The sequence below is a fragment of the Canis lupus genome, chromosome 21 (assembly GCF_048164855.1).
Source record: "Canis lupus baileyi chromosome 21, mCanLup2.hap1, whole genome shotgun sequence".
In the NCBI taxonomy this organism is placed as follows: Eukaryota; Metazoa; Chordata; class Mammalia; order Carnivora; family Canidae; genus Canis; species Canis lupus.
This window is the reverse complement of record NC_132858.1, coordinates 13,215,602-13,238,466: the sequence shown is the minus strand read 5'-3', so window position 1 is coordinate 13,238,466 and position 22,865 is coordinate 13,215,602. Positions and strand designations below refer to the sequence as shown.

The following is a 22,865-nucleotide window of genomic DNA, read 5'->3' as shown; positions in this document are numbered from 1 at the left end:
ATTGTTCATAGTAGTCTTTTATTATCCTCTTGGTGTCCACACGTCAGTAGTGATGGTCCCTCTTTTATTTCTGATATTGATAATTTGTGTCTTTTTTCTTCAGTTAGCTAGGCTAGAGGTTATCAATTACATTGATCTTTCTAAAGAACTAGCTTTTGGTTTTATTATTTTTTCTATTGATTTCTTGTTTTTCATTTCATTGATTTCTTCTCCAATTTTTATTTTTTTTCTTCTTTCCTAAGATGGAAGCTTAAATTATTGATTTTAGATCTTTCTTCTTTTCTAATATATACACTTGGTACAGTACATTTCCCTCTAAAACCGCTTTTGTTGCATTCAACAAATTTTAATAAGTTGTATTTTCATCTTCATTTAATTCAAAATATTTAAAAATTTCTCTTGAGATGTCTTCTTTGAGCCATGTGTTATTTAAAGTGTGTTGCTTAATCTCCAAGTATTTGGGGATTTTCCAGTTATTTTTTTGCTACTAATTTCTAGTTTAATTCCCTATCATCTGACAGCATACTTTGTATGATTTCCATTCTTTTAAATGTGTTTCAGTGGGTTTTGTGGCCCAGAATGTGATCGATTTTAACCTTAGCTGTTTTTCAAGTACAAAGTTACTAATGAGTCTAGGGCCTTGACATTTGACCTTAATTCTAAAATTAAATGCTTCTCTCTCTTGGCCCTCGCACATAATTTGGGCCAGTCTTTTATAAAAGGACCTCTATCTATGACTTGTTGATTACAGAGGTATACCTATAAAGGAAAAGCATACAGAGATTGGAATAAATGATTAATTTTAATAGTAGTCATTTATTAGACACTTATTATTTGCCATCACTTTACATTTACTGTTTGAATAAGTTCTCCCAATAACCCTATAAACTGTAAGCATTGTTATTATTTTTTAGACGTTTTGTTAGAGAATGCAAACACGGGGAGGGTTGGGGGAAGGAGAGAGAGACTCAGGCAGACTCCATGCTGAGTACAAAGCCCGACGTGGGGCTCGATCTCACGACCCTCAGATCATGACCCAAGCTGAAATCAAGAGTCAGATACTCAACCGACTGAGCCATTCAGGTGCCCTGTAGGTATTATTATTATAATACCCTTTTAACAGATAAGAAAACAGAGTTTCAGAGATGTTAATTTACACAAAATCACACTATAGTAGGTACTAGCAGAAAGTGTCAAAATCAGGTCCATCTGATTCTGAAGCCTGTATTATCAAATGTCATACAAAAACGAAACTGCAAGCCATAATATCCCAGTTCAAGTTAACCTCTAATCCATACAGAAATGGAAAACTAAGCTTGCTAAGAGAATATTTGTATGATGCTATGCCTTTGATTAGTTTCTTTCCAAAATCAGTATCACTAAGAGTTTGCATGCTATTAGCAGTAGGCATTCTAGTAGTTGTGGTACTTACTAAGAGTGCCTGTCTTGGAGTTAAAATGTAGGCTATAGGGACACCTGGGTGGCTCCGTGGTTAAGCATCTGCCTTCCGCCCAGGGCATGATCCTGGAGACCTGGAATCAAGTCCCACATCAGGCTCCCTGCATGGAGCCTGCTTCTCCCTCTGCCTGTGTCTCTGCCTCTCTCTCCCTATGTCTGTCTTGAATGAATGAATGAATGAATGAATGAATGAATGAATAAAATCTTTTAAAAAAAACAAAACTGTAGGCTATATTTATTTAGCTGGAGTTTTCTCCAAGGGATGAGTTTGGTCCCTGGGGAACATTTGGCAAAGTTTGGATACAATTTTGGTTGTCTCAACTGGGTGACTGGGTGTAGTATGCCTCTGGCATCTATTGGGCCGAGGCCAGGGATATTGCTAAACATCCTATAAAGCCCAAGACTTACTCTGTGCCCTAAACAAAGAATTATCTGGCCCAAAATATCAATAGCGGAGGTTGAGAGACCCTGAGTCTAGCTTGTTCCATCCCATTATTACTGAGAAAACGTTGAGGCCTCAGAAATCTCTCAACAGTCTCTCAGGATTTGGCTTCTGAGGCTAAGTGCCTCCTATGTAAATATTTTGTAGCTTAGTCCATTAACTCATTCTGGCACATTTCCTATACCTTCAGCTTAGTGGCCAGAGGCCTACTAAATGGTTGGGGCTTTTTAATAGGGTGATACTTTTTCTTCCTGATGTTTCCGAGAGACAGGCTCAGCTGGCTTGCAGCTCTTATAGAAGAGAACCTGGTGACAATACGCTAATCTGTTGCTGGCATCTTTTGCTTCCTAATCTATGTTTACACGGCACTGAAAATCGACTCTCTGGTGCCAGGCTCCATTTCTCCTCAGCGCTCTGGCACCATTGGCAGAGAACACCTCCCTAGTCTCTTCCATACAGTGCTGTCATCCATGTTTATTACATTGCACAGCTGTTCTCCAGAAGACATTTCTGGAGGCATGGACGGTACAGGAGCTACTGGAGCTGGGGGTTGGAGTCTTAATCATTGTGTTCCCAGTTGCAGATCCACAGCACTCTTAAAGCATGTGGTATTTTCCTTAACTGTTTTCCTGATTGTAGCTCCCATCCTCTCCTCCAGATTTTAAGTTTTTGGAGTATGGATTTTGTTTCTTCAGTTTATTTCTTACTCTTTTAGCAGCTAGCATTTTGTTCATCATCTACTGAGAAATCAAACTAACCTTCTATCATTTGGTGTTTTATGATCTTCTGTTAAAAGTTGGATGACATGATAAGGAAACTATAGTGGTGTAAGGGAGACTGGTGGTCAGAGAGATATGTCAACCACCTAGATAAGCAAGCCAGGACAACAGTTCATAAGCTTAGTGATGTTGAGCCTGGATTAGAGTGAAACTGAGTAATTCTTTCCAAGGAAGTGGTATTCCTTAGAACTAAAAAATGATTTTCATTATCAAAGGGGCATAAAAAAATTAAAAAGTTTTATTAAGAAAGTCCTATATGGGGCAGCCTGGGTGGCTCAGCAGTTTAGCACCGCCTTCAGCCCAGGGCCTGATCCTGGAGACGTGGGATCAAGTCCCACATCAGGCTCCCTGCATGGAGCCTGCTTCTCCCTCTGCCTGTGTCTCTGCCTTCCTCTCTGTGTGTGTGTCTCTCATGAATAAATTTTTTTTAAAGTCATTTAAAAAAAAAAAAAAAGGAAAGAAAAAGAAAGTCCTATATGTAGCTTATCCTCCTCATGACCCAGAAGAAGTTCAGCAAAAGTTCTCAAGTCAGGTGTAATTATTATAGAATATTCTATAAAGGTTAACATTTTTAAGAAGATTTATTTATTTACCTCATCTGGGTGATATGCCACAGGGCCCTCAGTAGGAGTTTGAGGTCAGTGGGCTCATTGACAACACCCCCAAATGCTGACTTTCTCAGGCCTTCAGGGTGATCATGACCATCTGGGTCTATGTCTTTGAATCTGTGAGATTTTAAAAGAATATTGTGGTGTAGGTAGTGTATCTAGAACAGTATTTCAACCTTTACTTGATTATTACTCTCTGAAGGAGACTGTAGACATTTTCCACCTAATGACCCCCCCCTCCCATGAAATTTTAATATCACAGATGGGCTGTATTTCTGTCATATACTACAGTATATAGGAGGCAAGCTAGTGATTGCACTAAGACTTCCCCATGAACCAGTTTTTGCCCCCATAGGGGCAATATTACCCATATCGAGAATACATAATCTAGCAGTATTATCATCTTGGAAATGAACTGTTATTTATACCTTTCTTTACAAATTGAAACTGCAGGGATGCTTGGGTGGCTCAGTGGTTGAGCATCTGCCTTCAGCTCAGGTCATGATCCTGGGGACCTGGGAATCGAGTCCCCCATCGGGCTTCCCACAAGGAGTGTCCTCCCCTCTTCCTATGTCTCTGCCTCTCTCTGTGTGTCTCTCATGAATAAATAAGTAAAATCTTTTAAAAACAAAACAAATCAAAACTGGGACAAGGACACTATCAATAAACTAATGTTGAAGAGTCTTCCCATGTAGTGGCTTGCTGCAACAGGAAAAGAATGAGAGGAGTACTTTCCTGGCTTGTATAGAGAACATTTTCTCTCTGAACAACCTCTTGACCATTTGAGGACAGAATAGAGAAAGACCAGGAATGGCAGAGCAATAAATGCAGCTCAGAATAGAGAAAGACCAGGAATGGCAGAGCAGTAAATGCAGCTCATCAAATGGGGGGAAAAATACAGATGCCGAGACCCTTTTACAGTGATATGCAGAGGAGGAAGATGGTAATAACCGAGGAATCTAGGTATAAAATTGTCCGTTGTTCCAAGGCTAGTGCGCTCTAACAAGTTCAGTTTCTTAAAGTAAGAGGTGATTTGCAGCAGAGAATACCATTTAGGTTGTCTAGCATACAACAGTGTTCTGTTCTCCCGAGAGGGTTTGGCTCTGTCTGATCAAAAGGGTGGTTGTGTATGAAATGCACCTCGGAAGGAGGAGGAAGAAATGACATGTTCATGTAAATGAAATACAACTGCAAATTAAAGTGTCACCCTGTTAAAAAAAAATCCATTTTTTATTTAATTGGTTACCAAGGAAAAGAATGTCATCCAGAAGTGTATATCTCAGGGAAAGTTAAACCGTGAGATGTTTCAAGTGAACCTGGATTCAGGGAAGTTCTCATGGGGCGGGGAGGGGAGGGGTTTGTAAAATATTGCCTTAATAAAAATACTCTGATACTGAAAAGCCAGACTCATAAATTTCTGCTGTGTTACATGCCAGGGGTCCAGAAGAAATTAACAACGATGACTTCATTTGTTCTTTACTGTCTCTGTCTATCCAGTCAGCTGCATACTGGCTGTCTCTTCTCTTCCCTGAAAGACGCCTCCTTTTGAGATGTTTTATTAGGAAGAAGGTCATGTACAAAGGAGACATTTTCTCCCAAAGAGCACTGCTTACAACAAAGACATCCAGGAATGAAATGCTTTTCTGTGTTAATGTTGTCCTCCCATTTTTTTACTTACCCCCCCAACCCCACATGTTTATGAAAACTCTGTCTCTTTAGAATAAGAGTCTGGCAGACAAGACGTACACAGTACCTGCCACATTGTTGGCACTAAGGAAATGTTAAGTAATCATGGGAGGGGCTGATGAATGGGATTATGTTTCCGGTAGGATTGTTTCTGAGACGTGTCTGGTTTCTCTTTGAGATGGGGACTTGGCAGATGGTTTTTCCTCTTCCCCCTCTCCTGCTTATCCCAGTACATGTCGTTTTACGTGTACAGAGGAAACATGGATAAAGACTATAATGTGTTCTCTTTGTCTTCTCCCCCACCAGGGGCAGTGATTGGTGATGGACAGTCAGCTGTGGCCAGTAACATTGCCAATACTACCTACCGGCTCCAGTGGTGGGACTTCACTAAGTTTGACCTCCCGGAAATCAGTAATGGTAAGCCAAAGTAGAGCTGGTACTGGTAGAAGGGGTATTTCTTATTGGTGAGCCAGAACTCAGAAACCCATGGAGCACCAGCATTTTCATCATCTTGTTGATCAGCTGATTGCCACCTGCCATTTCTGCAGCTCTCAGGCAGTCATTCAGCAGATGTGTTTTGAGCACCCACCGTGAGGAGTGAACCATGGTAGCTGCAGTGCTAGGAGCAATGCCAAGATAGATGGATACAAAGATGAAGGTGTCTCTCTTCTGGGGAGTTTACCAACTGTTAGCTCATTGTCCTAAGCCTCAATGTTTAAGTGAAACTGAAAAGCAGAGAAAGGGAAGGGAGTGTAGGAACTGAGAGCTAGTGCTTATGCCCCTTGAGGAAAGCTTATGGTGATGTTAAACTCATTTATTAATCCAGAGCTCGGTGGAACAAAGTAGATGACATGGTTCATATGTGATTTACAAACATGTCTGTCTCATAGTCCATTTTCCCAGCTTCCAGGGGAGTCTGCAATCCCATGTTCCAGCTGTTCATCACAGCATTTTAGACAGCTCGCTTCACTTTTTATGTAGAAGGACTTGCACATTCCTAAGAAGTGGCAGTTCAACTTCTACTTGAATACTTCAGGTGATAGGCCACACTATCTGATGAAATGGCCTGATCCATCACTGATAAACTCCTGTTATTGTTCCCTTCTCTTATTTCCTCCCATCAGTCCTGGTTCAACCTCTGAATCTCCACAGAATACGTCTAATGATGTCTCTTCTGATGGTCCTCCAGCTGTTTGAAAATAAATTGCCATTTTCCTTTAAATCTTTCTTCTCCAGCCAGACTTCCTTCCTGAGATTCCTTTTACTGACCTGGTTTCCAAATCCTTGATGGTTCTGTTCACCTTACCTTTTGACTTTAGGGGGCCAGAACAAAACAGTAGAAAACTCCAGATGGGAGCTGTCCAGTACATAGCATAATGGTGGTTTGGACAATGTTAATTCAGCCTGAGATTTCAACAGTTTTTTCTGAAGCCACTGTTCAGTTTATGGTCACTTCAAATTTCTGGATAATTATTAAGAAACCAAGGCTCTGGGGATCCCTGGGTGGCTCGGCGGTTTGGCGCCTGCCTTTGGCTCGGGGCGCGATCCTGGGGTCCCGGGATTGAGTCCCGCGTCGGGCTCCCGGCTTGGAGCCTGCTTCTCCCTCTGCCTGTGTCTCTGCCTCTCTCTCTCTCTCTGTGTGTCTATCATGAATGAATGAATGAATGAATAAATAAATAAATAAATAAATAAATCTTTAAAAAAAAAAAAGAAACCAAGGCTCTACCATTCTGTGTTTATTTGTGCATTTTGAATCTTTTAAAAACCAAAACAAGTTTGTATTTGCCTCAATTAAATTTTATCTTAATAGTGTCAGTTGCCCTTCCTGGCTCCTCCCTCTCACTGTCTTTTGGATTCAGTCCCTCTCTTTCAATCTTACATCACTTACTAATTTGATAAATACACTTTTTCTATCTTCCTTTGGATTACTATCACAAATGGTGGATCAGTCAGGACATTGTACTGGGCCTTGTGTGATGTTGCTGTGGACTTCCCTCTTTGACATTTTTGGTTCCTGAATTAGCACCCTGGGCATGGTGTTCACAATTGAAACCCACACTGGAACACCTGGGTGGCTCAGCAGTGGGGCGACTGCCTTTGGTTCAGGGCCTGATCCTGGAGTTCCAGGATTGAGTCCCATATCAGGCTCCTTGCATGGAGCCTGCTTCTCCCTCTGCCTGTGTCTCTGCCTCTCTCTCTCTCTCTTTGTGTCTCTCATGAATAAATAAATCTTAAAAAAAAAAAAAAAAAAAAGAGGAACAAAACCCCCTGAAACCCATATTATTTTTGTAATCTTGTCTATAAAGTGTTGTAAGAGTTTGTCAGATGCCTTAAAATAATTAAGATATTCTCTGTGGCATTTCCCGATATGCCAGTCTTGGTATCCTTATCACACCATGAAAATGAGGTTAATTTTTCATGTCCTGATCTTAGTGTAACCACAGTAGCAATCATTTCTTTCCTTCTAAGTGCTTATAAGCCACATGTTCAATAATCTTTTCTTTAACTCTGCTGGGAATCAACTGCAATCTACGTTTTCCTTTGTTGAATACTACGTTTGCTTGTTCATCTCCACGTTCTGGTCCAAATCTTCTTTGCCATAATTTATTTCCAGTTATTTTGTTTATATTGTTTACTTGTTTTTTTTTTTATTATAATCTGAAATACATTCACCATTCAAAAATTTTTAAACTAGGGATGCCTGGGTGGCTCAGTGGTTGAGCGTCTGCCTTCAGCTCAGGGCATGGCCCCGGAGTCATAGGATCAAGTCCTGCATTGGGCTCCCCTCAAGGAGTCTGCTTCTCCCTCTGCCTATGTCTCTGCTTCTCTCTGTGTGTCTCTCATGAATAAATAAATAAAATCTTAAAAAAAAAAAAAAAAAAACTTTTAGGGATGCCTAGGTGGCTCAGTGGTTAAGCGTCTGCCTTCTACTCAGGGATGATCCTGGAATCCTGGGATCGAGTCCCACATCAGGCTCCCTGCATGGAGCTTGCTTCTCACTCTGCCTCTGCCTCTCTCCTTCTGTGTCTCTCATAAAAAAATATATAAAATCTTAAAAAAAAAAAAAACACTTTTAAAATTTAAAATAATTGACAGTGAAAAGTTTCCCAGCCCTGCTCCCAGCCACCCGCTATTTATCCCCCTAGGCAACAACAATTAGCAGTTTCTTATATATCTTTTCAAGGATATGGTATGTGTGTATATACCAACAAATGCAAATGTATATTTTTCCATCTTCTCTTTAATCCAGATGGTAACATGTTACACACACTTCTTTCCGCACTTCATTTTCTGTGAAGTACACTTTCTGTACTTTACAATATATCTTGGTGATCCTTACATACTTGTATATAAAGAGTTTACTCTTTCTTTGTTAATGACTGCCTAGTATTCCATTATCCAAATGGAGTCTCTAGGTTCCATTTTTCAACCAGTCTTCTTCTGAGCAACTTAAAAATTTTTTTTTGTCTTTTCTATAGAAAACATGTTTCGGTTTGTCATTTTGCACCTGTGTAAGAATAGCCATTAGGATAAATCCCTAGAAATGGAATTGTAGTTAGGAAGAGTATGTACATCTGTGATTTGGGTAGATGCTTGTTAAGTCACCTTCTGTAGGGGTTATGTCAGTTTATACACTTGCCTGCGTTGATAAGAATGCCTGTTCCCCCTAAACTCTTGCTTACAGAATGTGTTACCGTATTTTTGGATATTTGCAAATCTGATAGGTAAAAAATAGTATGCAGGTATTTTAAATTTGTATTTCTCATACTACAAACCAGGTCATGTGCCTCTTCATATGCTTAGTTCGTGTAGTGTATATTGCCTTTTCTTGACCTGTCCATGTGCTTTACCTATTTTTTACTGTTTTGCTGATCTTTTCCTTATCAGTTCTACAGGAGCTCTTTCTAAATCATAAAATTAACTTACAATAGGAGTTTCCTAGTTGTCATATTTCTTTTGACTTTGCTGAAGGTTATTTTTGTCATAGAACTTATTTTAAGTAGTCACATTATCCAACTTTCCATTTATGGTTCCCAGATTTTGTGTCATCATTAGGAAGATCAGTTAGTACTTTTATATTTTAGTTTTTTTACCTTTAAGCTTTGATTCACTAGAAGTTTAACATGGTCCCAAATGAGCAGAATATGATCCAGCTTTTACCCCATGTGGTTGCTCTTTAGTCCCAACCAGTTTATAGACCATTTTCCCCATTGATTTGGGATGTCACTTTGATCCTATTTTTACTTTTCTTTGTATGTTTGGGTGTATTTCTAGATTATCCATTCTGTCTTCGTTACCTTTCTGATTATTCATGTGAAAATACCTGCCACAGAGGTTTAAGTTTTCAAGTTTTGTGTTTAGAATTTGGTAGGACCCATCTCTTGTTATTTTTTTTTTTAATCCAGATTTTCCTGTCTGCTCAAGCAGTTCTGTTTTCCAGTATGGGCTTTAAAACTATTTTGCTTCTTCCCTTCACCCTCCCTGAAAAAATTCTGTTACTGTAATTATTGCAATCACATTAAATTTGTAAATTAAGGGGATCCCTGGGTGGCTCAGCGGTTTAGCACCTGCCTTTGGCCCAGGGAGTGATCCTGGAGTCCCAGGATCAAGTCCCACGTCAGGCTCCCGGCATGGAGCCTGCTTCTCCCTCCTCCTGTGTCTCTGCCCCTCTCTCTCTCTCTCTCTCTCTCTGTGTCTGTGTGTGTGTGTGTGTCTACAATAAATAAATAAATAAATAAATAATATTTAAATTAAATAAATAAATTTGTAAGTTAAGGAGATTCAGTATCTTTATTTTTTTTATTTCTTTAAAAGATTTTATTCATGAGAGACAGAGAGAGAGAGAGGCAGAGACACAGGCAGAGGGAGAAGCAGGCTCCATGCAGGGAGCCTGACGTGGGACTCGATCCTGGGTCTCCAGGATCACGCCCTGGGCTAAAGGCAGCGCTAAACCGCTGAGCTTCCTGGGCTGCCCCAGATTCAATATCTTTATGGTTAGATTTAAGAACATGGTATGATTTTCCATTTCTTCAAATTTCTCTTGTGTTCTTAGGAATGTTTTAAAGTTTTCATGTAGATCCTATACATTTTTTTCCAAAGATTTATTTATTTGAGAGAGAGAGAGAGAGAGAACACAGGTGTGCATGCATGCGAGCAGGAGGAGGAGCAGAAGGAGAGGAAGAGAATCCCAAACAAACTCTTTGCTGAGATCGTGACCTGAGCTGAAATCAAGAGTCAGATGCTTAATTGACTGAGCCACCCAGGGGCCCCTAGATCTTATACAGCTCTTAAGTTTACTGTTAGTACGATTTAAAAAATAAGCTTCTATCTTACTGAATCGTTTACTAATTATGATTGTTACCCAGAGTAATCTCCTGGGTGTTCTAGGTTTGTTATCTGTTAAGTAATGATAATTTTACCTTCTATATTTTAAGTTTTATATTTGTGATTTCTTTCTCTTGTTTGCTTTGGCTACCATCAAAACAATGTTAAATAATAGTCATCCTCATATTGCTCCTGATTTTAGTGGGAAAACTTCTAACTTTTTCTCAGTACTTTTTTTTTTTTTAGTTTTATTTAAGTAAACTATACCCAACATGGGACTCGAACTCATGACCCCAAGATCAAGAGTCACATGCTCGAGCCTCTGACTGAGCCAGCCAGGCATTCCTAGCTTTTTCCCAGTAAGCATATTCCTGGCTTTTAGGTTGAACTAGAACTAGTTTGTCATTTTAAGGAAGTCATCTATTCCTATTTTATTAAGAGTTTTTATCAAGAATGGATATTGAATTTAGTCATGACTTTTCAGTATCTATTGAAGATGATCATATTTTTTTCCTCTCCTTTGATCTACTAGTATAATCATTATGTTAATAGATTCTGTAATATTAAACCCATCCTTATATGGGATGTGGAGTATTCTTTAATGTAAAATTCCTTCCATGTGGCTTGCTGATAGATTTTTTCACTAATATTTGTAAGTGAGATGGCTCTGTCCAGTCTTCTTTTTTATGAAATCTGTGATTTTTGGTATCAATGTTATTATGCTTGTGTTATAAATATAATTTGGAAGTTTTTCTTTGGAATGGTTTAAATAAAATTGTAATTATACTTTTTATACTTTAAAGGTCTGGTCCTGATGCATGCATGCCTACTTGCTTTTTTGCTTGGTTGTTTTTGCATGCATAGGGGTAGGTAGTTCTTTGATAAATTTCTCTATCAACTTCCTATGATGGTTAAACACCTGAACTCTTTTTCTTTAAGATGTTATTTATTTATGTGAGAGAGTGAAGAGAGGGCGTGAGCAAGTACATGTGTGTGTGAGTGGGACAGAGTGCAGAGGGAGATGGAGAAGTAGGCCCCTGCTGAGCATGGAGCCCGCCTCAGGGCTCTATCCCAGTCCCTGTAATCATGACCTGAGCTAAAGGCAGATGCTTAACTGACTGAGCCACCCAGGTACCCCAAACACATGAACTCTTAAGCTACAGTGTCTAAATTCAAATCCCTGGGCAGCTGCCTTCTAGCAGTATGACCTTGGTTAGTTAGTTATTTAATCACTCCACTTTCATTTCCTGATCTATAAAATGAGAATTGTAATAGTGCAAACCTCATAGTGTAGTTATGAGAATTAAGTTAGTTTATAGTGTTAGGCATTCTGAACAGTGCCTGTCATATACTAAATGGTCAGTGAATGCTAGCTATTTTCATCATATCTTTTTCTAGAAAATTGCACCATGAGTCTTTGAGTGATGGCCATAACTCTAAAAATTCCCACGTGCTCTCGTCTTTAGAATTCTGAGGTACATATAGTCATCATCTCTGGAGAGTGATGTCCATATGAATAAGATGTTGCTCTCACCCTGTTGCCTTATCTGTAATAGGCTTCTCACCCTTCTCAAGCATGTCATTTCCACCCAGTGACAGATCATTTGCCTTGACAGAAAAGCAAAGTATTCAAAATATAGGCATTGAATATGCTGCTGGCATAGCTTTGATTGGCCTTTCTGATCGTCCCTAAGATGTTTTGTATAAGCCTCAACTTTGGGGATTCCTTGGTGACTCAGCGGTTTAGCAACTGCCTTCGGCACAGGGTGTGATCCTGGAGTCCCAGGATCGAGTCCCACATCGGGCTCCCTGTGTGGAGCCTGCTTCTCCCTCTGCCTGTGTCTCTGCCTCTCTCTCTCTCTCTCTCTCTCTCTCTCTCTCTCAAATAAATAAATAAACAAATAAATAAATAAAATCTTTAAATAAGCCTCAACTTGTTCCAGCTACAACTTTCTATAATTCTCCTTCTGTGTTTCTTCTTACCTCTTTTGATCATGAAACTTTAAAACCTTAGTTATGAGAAAGCAGCATCATATGCAACGAGATTGACTAGGTTGGCTCATACATCGTGTTAGAATCCTACTTTTTAATAGTACCTAGTTTTTTTTTTTAAGAGTTTTGACCTTAGAAGAAAAACTGAATCCTGGGAGTTAAGGGCATCTATGTCTGATGATAGCTAGTGTTCCTTTCAATAGTATTACCCTCTAGAATAACAGTCACTTTTATCTTAGTTTCCCATCATTATCTCTTAACTGTTTGCTGGTTGGTCCTAATAAAGTCTAGTTACAGTTTACATCTTCACTCTTGATAGATTTAGCTATGAGAAAAAGTAAGTAGGGAATCTCTTTTGCTGTAGGATTCATTTCTGAAAAATACATACGTCTCAATGAAGGGTAGCCTTTGGCTTTGGCACAGCCTGTGCCTGGGAGCCACTGGTCTTGAGTTTTACATGTGTTCAAAAGCCACTATGTTGCTGGCCACCTGACTTACCTGAATGGCATTTAACTTTTTTCTGGAGTTAGGTTAAAGCTTCTTGCCACATGTTTCTTTCAGTTGGGATGCAGTATTAATGAATTACTCTCTGTAAAGTTTAGAAGTTTATGTAAAGGCCTCACAGACATAATTTTGAGACCACTTTCATGAAAAAATAGCTCAGTGGGTTCACTTTGGTTTTTAAGAGTGAGCTTTTATTGGGTAAAGAGGATTGGTCACTTGGGTACCTTGCCAGAACCAGCCTTCAGAAATCCAACAGCTATGTTCTGTAAGGCAGACATAGGAAATATAGTGATTGGTGCCTTAGGGGAGGGCTTGTAGTGTCATGTGGAATACTGTGTAGGAGGTCTTATTCTGCAACCTGAGGGCCTCAGAGATAGCCAAAAGGAAATTTTCCTGCTGATTTAAACCCCTTTGAGCTTTCCAAATCAGTATCTAATGCATTTGCAAAAGTACTGCAACTGCTAATCGCTCCCATGGCCTCATCTTCCCAGCCAGCAACAGGCTACAAATCGATCTTTGTACAAGGTGTTTGTTTATAATTTATGGAGCTGATAGGAAGGCAGAGCCATCTGCTCCTCCAGGCATCAGTATTTCTAACCCCTCCCATTCCCTGCTAGGGCATTTTCACTTGGAAATCATTTATAATTAGGAGGAGATTACATTGCAGAGTCTGGAACATGGCTTCCTGCTGTCTTCTGCATCATTTTTTTTCCCCCTGGAGCTGCCCCCTGAAGCTCTTAAGCAGCTTTGATTTGAAAAATCCTTTCTTTCCTAACCTTTATTTCCATTCTGAGCTGCCCCCTCAGTCTTCCCCACATGTGTTTTTGCCTTTAAGTGCAGGGCAGGTTGCTGGAGCCATAGCTCAAGGATCAAGGACTGTTTAGTAAGGCAGCAGTTTTCCCATGTGGTCCCAGACCAGCAGCATCAGAGACACGTGGAAACTTGTTAGAAATGCAAATTCTCAGGCCTCATCCCAACATTCAGTGTTTTAGTAAACCCTCCAGGTGATTCTGTTGCATGCTAACACTTGAGAAGCAGTGTCAAAAGGCCAGGCAGGGAGCAGAACAAAGATTTCTTGTGGTGTGTGGGTTACCAGTATCTTAGGCTTTATTACACTTCACGTTTTTCTCTATCTGCTTACATTATTGTTAAGTCCAAAGAGTGAGTTGTCTTTGTCATTAGTGCATTACTTTCCTGGGGCCCAAGAAAACAAGTAACAGATCTAAGAAGTCTCTACCTGTGTAAAATAACTCATCAAAATTTCAACCTTAGGAGGAGAAGCAGCACAAGTGAGTTGAAGCAGTGACCACTCACCATGTAACTGAACATTTCCATTTCCACGTGGGAAATTAATAGACAATGAACAGCAAATAAAAGCTGCTAATTGGAACTTTGAAATAAAAATGAAATTATAAACACACCACCCAGTGCTTGCAGAAACGAAGCTACCAAATCACTGTGTGCCTGCCACATCCCTTTCATTAGGGCAGGAGCGAAACCCTAGATCACTAGCTGCACAGTTTCTGCAATTAAACCTGCTGCTGGAGAAGCTCTGCTTGAATTTTCAGCATTCTCTTTTCATTTGTCATTTGCATGTCTGTCTGTGTGCTCACTGCAATGACTGGGAGTGCTTTCGAAACTGGGTGGAGTTGGTGGAGAGGGGACAAAATTTGTGAGGTGGCCACTGATTTGGAATTATAATGTAGTAAACACAAACACAGTGGTTTGGATTGGAGGCTGACAAAATGTTTTTTGTCTATATGCCCAGTTTTTCAGGGGCTTAGAGCCAAGCTTTCCAGAAGAAGGAAAACCCTACTTGTACTTTCCTTCCCACCCTGGCCCCACTTAGGAATTAATCTGGCAGTAAGCAGTTCAATGCTTTTTTTACTTTGGTGGTGAGTTTTGAGAGTTACTGTAGGCTTCTATATGTTTAACGGAGTTACATGTTAACACACGAGTAAGATCTATGTAACAGTAAGATAGAAAAGCCTTTCATAAAATACACACCATGCATTTTTAAGACCTTTAATGTGGAATAAATGGTAATTGTGCAAAACCATCTTAAAATTTGGTGGTCACAGTTTCTTTTTATCTTTCTGATGGTTGTGTCAGCCTCAACATTAGAAAATCAAAATGGACTCATTCCTGAAGCTTCCCCTGTTCCTTTATTTCTTCCCCTTCCCTTTTTCATATATTCCCAGCTGGAATCATGTGTCAGTCCAGAGAAGTAAGGAAAGATTGTCATCTTTTTGGCACCAGGCTTGGGACCCTGAGTAAGGAGCATACGGTTGCAGTGCTAACTAGATAAATCTAGCCACACAGGGTAGAGCAGATGGTGGGTTGGAAGTTGAGCAGTACAGAGCCCTAATGGTGATAGCAGTGAATATTTGGATGTCATTATTTTATTAGTTAGCAAACAGAGCCACCCTTGTGGTCCCTTTCGGTTTTATGTGTAATGGTGCTGTAGGTGTCAGCCCCCGATAGTTGGCACAATAGCCCAATCAATGTGTTCTGATGTCTTTTGGGATCTACGTTGTCATCTCTGTGGCTTCATTAGCAGCACACAGGGAAAGGAGGATGAATATAGGGTGTTAGAAATCACTCTGTGTTCCTGAGACCCTAAGCCTCAAGACCCCTGAAAAGCAGTTCTTTGTTTTGTTTTCCTTAATTTCCTGCCTTTGGGCTTCCTGGAATAGATCACCTGGAATCTTGTGAAGGCAACTGAGCTTCGCCTCTTCTTCTTGTTTTTTTTTTTTTTTTTGGTTTTTTTTTTTTTAAACCATATAATGCATTTGACAGTGAACATCCAGGTAATCTCCAAATAAGAGACCAAAAAGTGGGATGCCTGGGTGGCTCAGCGGTTGAGTGTCTGCCTTTGACTCAGTTTGTAATCCCAGGGTTTGGGGATTGAGTTCCACATCAAGCTCTCCACAGGGAGCCTGCTTCTCCCTCTGCCTATGTCTCTGCATCTCTCTGTATATACAGTCTCTCATAAATAAATAAATAAAGTCTTTTTAAAAAAGAGACCAAAAAGTTTCTTTGCGTGTGAATTTGAAGTAGTGAGACAGCCTAGAGGAGCATGGTCCCTTTGGATGTGTTGTGCTGTTCCCATGGTTTGGGCACTCTATTCCCCGGTTCACATCAAGGGTAAGCAGTTTCCTCCTGGCAGGGAATTACACAGTGAGCTTCGGAGATTTCAAATGAAAACCAAACCACAAGCGTGCAGGAACAGGCCCAGTGCTGGCCAACATCTCCTTAGTCCTTTTGTGTGGAGTGGGATCTCCACTTCCCCACTGATACATTCCTCCACCCCACCCTCACCCTTACCCTGCTCCCTTGTGCTGAGCCTGCTGCCTGGCTGACCCTGGGCTTAATTCTTAGTAGCTGCTAAGTACAGGCTGAGGCTGCCCCTGGATGTTGCTTATGGTATGGATAAGGCCTAGAGCCTAGTGAGAAAGGAAGGGTTCTAGCCCTTCAGCCATGACTGGGCTGTGTTTTTCTTTGTCCTCTCTTGTGGTGTTAGGGGCTGTCTGGAAGATTGAAATCTGTAACTGTTCCATTTCTCTGAAATCGGAAAGTAAGACCCAAACTTATGAAATGACTTACTTCTCTGAGGGCACATAGCAGCTGTGCAGTAGGACCTTCACCCCAAGGAAGCTTCCCTGCATCACCTTTCTCTTGGAATCAGTGGTTTTGCATTTTCATTCATCCTAGTTTTGATCTTTTGGACAATAACACCTGTTGAGTGGCTCTTTAGGAACAATTTTTAATAACTTTTTCCTTATCTAATCTCTCTCAAATGATGTTTCCTAAGTGTGAGCTAAGACTCAGCAGGTGGTTGTGATTGTGTTGACGATCTGTCATTTCCTATTAACGTGGTAAAAGACACATATCTTTTCTATCTCTTCTGTTGCTTGTCCCATCATATTTTAGTTTGATTGATGAAGTGGCCTTTAGCATTTCTGAAGAGGGTTCAGGCCCTTAGAAAGGCCCTGAAATTTCTTGGCCCAGAATTTTTCACACCATCAACTCAAACTTTCTTACCCTCTTTTCTTTCTTTGTCTGATGCAGCTTCCGTGAATGTGCTGGTGCAGAACTGCAAGATCTACAATGATGCCAGCTGTGACATTTCTGCAGATGGCCAGCTCCTAGCAGCTTTCATCCCTAGCAGCCAAAGGGGCTTTCCTGATGAAGGCATCCTGGCAGTGTACTCGTTGGCCCCCCATAACCTGGGTGAAATGCTCTACACCAAGCGATTTGGTAAGGGATAGGAAGCCCAACCTAGTGACAGAGGGATGCTGGTGCCTTGGCATGGGCATTCCTAGGTGAGGCACAGCTTAGGTTGGAGTAATGGTCATATCCTGTACCTGCTTCTCTGGGGCACAGGCCAGAGGAAGATTACTTTGCAGGAGTCCTGGCTGGTAGCATTGCAGAAGACTATCAGAGTCCTTCCTGCCATGCTAGCATCACCAACGTGCTCCTGTTTTGATGGCTCCAGATAAAGGAGGAGCTTTGCTCACGGCTTGGGGAAGCACGTACACTCATGCACCGCGAGGCAGTTTGGCATTGTGTATCAGAAGCCCCTTAAATAATATGGTCTCTTTGATCCAACAATCCCACTTCTAAGGAAATAATCGGAAAACTGTACAAAGATTTATATATAGGGGTGTTCACAGCAGTGTGGCTTATCATAGAGAAAAATGCCCAATGGTGAAGAATTGCTTAAATCAGCAGTGGTGCACCAATAAGGCAGAATACCACTTGGCCCTTAAAATGCTCTTGTAGAAGAATATTTAATGGTGGAAAAAATGATCATAATATGTGAAGTGAAAATAGATTTCAAAGTAGTGTTTGCAGACTGGTACCAATTTTTTTTTAAGATGTGATTCTGTGATGACAGTGGTTAGCGTTTAAGTACTTTCTATATGTCATACATTGTATCCAACACTTGACATGCCTTCCCATTGTCCTCCTCATTGCACTCCTATGAGAGAGCCCCTGGGAAACCAACAGTGCAAATTGGAAGTAAAGAGAAAAGACTGAGAGGGAGTGTTATTTCCTTGTAATGGCAAGAACTCTGGGAAACGTCTCTCTGTTCTGTTGGCTCTCAGGTCCCAATGCCATTTCGGTGAGCCTATCGCCAATGGGCCGATACGTAATGGTGGGCTTGGCCTCGAGGAGGATCCTGCTGCATCCCTCCACAGAGCACATGGTGGCCCAAGTCTTCAGGCTGCAACAGGCCCATGGTGGCGAGACCTCCATGAGGGTGAGTGCCATGGCTTGTGCCTCCATCATAGGGCAGTTCTCCAGACTTGGTAGGATAGTGAAGGACAATGGTGTGACCTCCCAGCACGGACTAGAAATAGCATGTCTGTAAGGAGTGAGAAAGACCGCAGTCCAGCCCATCTTTGACCAGGAGGCTTCACTTTTAGAAGCTTTGGACTATTAAAAGGCAGGAGCTTTCTCATACCCTAGTTCCTGAGCTGAACTCCCCAGAGGCCTGAAAGTATTTCGGATGAAGCCCAAACTGAATACCTCCTTACCTCAGTGTGAGACCTTTAGTCTGGAGATACATAAAGGACCCAATGAAATATTTATGCTTATTAAAAAAATTTTTTTGAGGAAGTAAGTTATAAAAAGTGATACATGGTATACTATGAAGTGTTCTTTTCTATGGGTTGTAATCATGTTAGAAGATGAGGCCTTTGGGTAGCTGCTATGCTCTTAACAGTCTCATCCATTTCATTAGCAGAGAAAGGTCCTATTGAGACCCTCTTTTGTCCAAGGTGGATGTCTCTTGTATTGCCATAAAAAGCCTTATGGGCATCATGGGGTTAGTGGCCTTCTGGACTCAACTCTACTGGTTTCTGACTGAGTTCCCATGGGGACTCATTTGCTTTTGCCAAGGGGAATTGAGCATTTGAATGGTTCTCTAATTAGATGGTATTTAAGCTCCATCTCAAGCTAAGAACCTGTGAATTCCCTTAGCACTCTCTCTCGGTGCCATTTATAGTTTTATGTGCATGTTTATGTGTTGTTTTGTGTTTTCTTTATCTGAGTGGTGTGTATGTTTAATCTGCCCAATTAGGTTCAGTGTAAGCTCCTTAGGGGCGTATCCCCCAGGGTCCTTCATTTAGTGCTATGCATATAGATGTTTAATGCCTGGGATGAAGCATTTGTTTTAAAGAAAAAGGTAGAGATAGGATCCATTATGTAGAAATTGACAGAGAGTGGGTGGCCTAGCGTGGTCGATGCCAGCCTCTTCCTCCCATCTCCTACAAGGACGCTCTATCTGACTCTACTGAGTCATTTTCCAAGCATCCTGAATTTCAGAAGGCTCTTTCTTGCCAGTGTGCCTCTTACCTGGCCTGCTCTTCTCTCTCTCAAACCTGACTTTGGCAGCTCTTTCCCTTCTGCAAAACCTTTCTTAATCACTCCCTTCTTGTGCCACCACCATGCTTTGTTACTCGCGCTCATGTTAACACTCATCACACCAGACTTCACTTATTTGTTTCCATGTCATTCTCCATCTTTGGACCTGTGAGCTCCCAGAAATGAAGACCATATCTGTGTCATGTTTATGAAGTCCGAGTACCTAATAAGGAACCTGACATTTAGGAAAAGCTGAATGAATGGAAGAGAATCTCAAGAAAAGCATCCTCCTTAGCATTTCTAGGTGATAGATAACAAGCAGAACCAGTGATAGGGGACAGCATGTTCCACCAAGCCTCTGAAAGGGAAGAAACAGGCAATCTGTGCTCTTGACATCATACTGACAGGAAACTCCCGATTCTTGAATTCCAGATGACTTTGGAAATATCTGGTATTAGTTGCTTGGAAGAGGATGTCATGGGAAGTTCACAGGCCTGTTTTCTTATCTAGATATTTGAGGATGGACACAGAGGTTTAAATATTCTTTTGTTTCTCTTTAGCAGATTTGGATGGTAAAAGTACCTGCCTTTCACTACCTAAAATCCTGGTCCCAACAGCTGTTCTTCTAAACCCTTCCTGCCTAATTGTGGAATAATTGTTTATAATCATTAAGAGACAGGATCTGATTTTGGCAACACTAATGGACATCTCTAGCCTCTTCCGGAAGCCAGGGCTCCTGCCCAACTCCTGGGCACAGCCTGCCAGTCCTCCATCCTAGCAAGGTTCCTCTTTCCCATAAGTAGCTAGAAACATCTGGCTGAGGGCAAACAGCTACAGGGCGGAAGCCAAGATGTCACATATGGGGCTGGCAGCTCAGGGAATGTAGTTGGAGGAGTCTGCTGAGGAGATGTGGTAATCCATTGCTGTCCTGCTAAGGGGCTCAGGGCGGCTAGCCAGCTGCTGCATGCCTCGTGACAAGAGCTATTTCTCAGGCCTCCTAGTGAGGCTTTTTTGATTCTCAGTAGGCACCATCTGCCACTTAGGGAGCTGAAGTAACTAGAAAGCTCCCATTTGGGAAGTGTTCCTCTCACCCAGGAGACAGGATCCAGGCTTCTGAACAAGGTTTTGCTTACCCTGTGTCCACCGAGTCTGACTTTAAACCCCTGCGCTACAGAAAGGTTTCTGGTTTTCCAGGTCTTGGTTGCCCCTTACCTCCAGAGGCACCAAAGCATTCAGCAATTGTCCCTGAATTCAGTCATTGGTGGAAGGGAAGACACCAGCTTTTTTGGATAGCTGTGCTGTACCGCCGTTTAAGGCAAGAAGTGCCATTTTGTCTGAGAACAGGGAGCAAGGGTTTAATGGGACAATAGAGCATCTCCCTCTTTGCACAGGTAAGTATAGGTGGGTGTCTCCATCTGTAATGTCAAGCTCTGTCTGCCAAGGAATGTTTTTGTGGGTAATTGGCCTGTCCTCAAGCTTTTCTGCCTGGAATTCCCCTTCATTTTGGTGTTACCTCTTGGAATTCACTGTGATAATATTCAGAGAGGTGAGCTTGTCGGGCCAATAGACATTCCCAGGAGTCAATTCCAGAGCATTGACTTACCTTATTTTAATTCCCACTAAGTGACATCTCTCCCCAAGAGATGATCTCTTACCCAATACCATATGAAAACTCTTCTGAAAATGAATTGCTAATTGCTGTTTTGTCTGGGTACAATTATTCTAAGCAGTTCTTCAAGTCTCTGGATTAGTGCTTCTCAAACTGTGCTCCTCGGACGACCTGCATTAGAATACATGGGGTCCTTATCAGAAACAGACAGCACTTCAGACCTAAAGAGCCACCTAAGAATGGGGCAGGAGGGGCGCAGGTGTTTGTATTTGTAAAACGGGCTTTCCAGGTGATTCTGATACGCACTTGAGTTTGAGAACTGCTGTTCTTAATGACTGCTTTCTTCATTTTAGGTTTCTGCCCTCAGCCTCTTCAGCAAGGCAGAGACACAGTCTCAAGCTTACTTGTGGTTTCATGCATGGTGCTTTGATCCTTGGCTAATCTTGTTGCAGGCACCATGGCCTTTGTGCTCCATTTCCCACCAGACTCTTACTAAGTTTTTTGGTTGTCTGCGTTTCACCTCCCATCTTTTCTCGCTGTTGCTGCCTTACCCCCCGCTCCCCTCCACGTTGAGCAATTTCATTTTTATCCGTGTTTCTAGGATCAGGGTCCTTTTGATATTTCCCTTCTCTCCTTCTGAGGCTAGGCTCAGTCTTCCCAACTTCAGTATTGATTGGCAAATCTGGAAAAATAAGACTGAGCACATATTTAATTCCCTTCCCCCCACCCCAATCCATTCCAGGCTCTTCCAGGCTAGGGATGCTATTCTGCATTAGGGCCTTATTTTCTGTCTGACTCCCTTGCTCTGGAGCCAGGGAGGGCTTTTTTGTTCACTTGTCTGGTTTTTTTAAGTTAGGCATTTGGAGATTGCTGAGCTAAAGTTTTGCTGAATACTCAAACACTAAGCTGCATGTGTGCCCTCTCTGCTTTCATTTTCTAATTGGAACAAAGGCATAATATTGTAACAGAAAACTGCAATTAATTTTCCAAAATAGTCGCAATTGCACGTTATAACTTTGGTTGTAACCAAGTGAAAGCATAACAAAAATATAAAATTACTAATGATACCAGAAATAGTCATAGACCAGACTGCTCTTCCACTTTTGTGTAACTAATAAGTGCTATTTTACCTAGGGCAAAAATTAGCAACTGGGGTTGGGGGGTGGGGGGAAAGGGTATAAGTGGTTCTGGGGCATGTTGAGCTGGAAAGCAAGAATAAGGATTAGTGCTTTCAACACAGGAATTAAAGTGTTGTCTGCTGTTTTTCCCAGATACATAGACTATTCCCCCAACAGGTAGGGGATATGTGCACATAAGTGCTTCAGTAAGAACTGAAGAAGATCCTCATTGCATAATCCCTGCAAGTCCTAGAGGCACTGGTTGCTTGAATCTTACCAGTGCTAGTTTGCTTTTTCTCTCTGGTCATTTTATTGGCAGAAGTGATGGATGAGGACATTGTCATTTGACTTGGATGGGAGAAGCTCTAGGACAGGAAGCAATTTGGCTCTCCTTTCTCTGTGGAACAGCACAGTGCTCTTTAAGGCCAAGCTTCAAATATGCAAGGGTCAATTTTATTGAAAGCTTTTTCTTTGTGGCTATGTGGTAAAACTGCATTCAAGTGTTGAGCAACTGTTACCTAGGTAGGTTGTTAGTTTGGAGGGGGTGTTGGGAAGAGAGCCATCCCCTTTTTCCCTCCCTTCTTCCCCCCCTTCTTTTATTTATCCCTTCTCTTTCCCCTTCTCTCCCTCATCTTCCTCTCATCCCCCTCTTTCTCTTCCTCTTCGCCCCTGACCTCCCCTACTTCTTCACCTTGAGAGTCCTACAGTGGTGAACTGTCCCCATGTACACCTTTTTTTCTCTGGAGCTCTGGTTCTAGAGATATGCATCCCCCTCATCTTCAAGTGATCCAAGGCAACAGGGAAAGGAAGGGAGATTTGTTAACATTTTTTTATAGAACTACAATCTACTCATAAGTAACAGGGCTGTAGTTCTCAATGTGTACTCCCCTGAGAGCACATCAGCATCATTAGAGAACTTCAGAGAAATTCAGATTCTTAGCCTCACATGAGACCTGCAGAATTAGAGGATGT

At 41.5% G+C, this 22,865-nt stretch overlaps 1 protein-coding gene across 7 annotated transcripts in view; it reads left to right on the top strand.

The window, feature by feature from the left end:
• The window catches only part of AMBRA1 (autophagy and beclin 1 regulator 1), a 170,019-nt gene that overhangs the window by 121,763 nt on the left and 25,391 nt on the right, over positions 1–22,865 (top strand). For all 7 annotated transcript variants that reach the window (XM_072790705.1, XM_072790707.1, XM_072790706.1 and 4 more), the window contains 3 exons: positions 5,280–5,390; positions 16,866–17,054; positions 17,906–18,060. In XM_072790705.1, the coding sequence (XP_072646806.1) occupies positions 5,280–5,390; positions 16,866–17,054; positions 17,906–18,060 (455 nt within the window). The remainder of the gene's footprint in view (positions 1–5,279; positions 5,391–16,865; positions 17,055–17,905; positions 18,061–22,865) is intronic.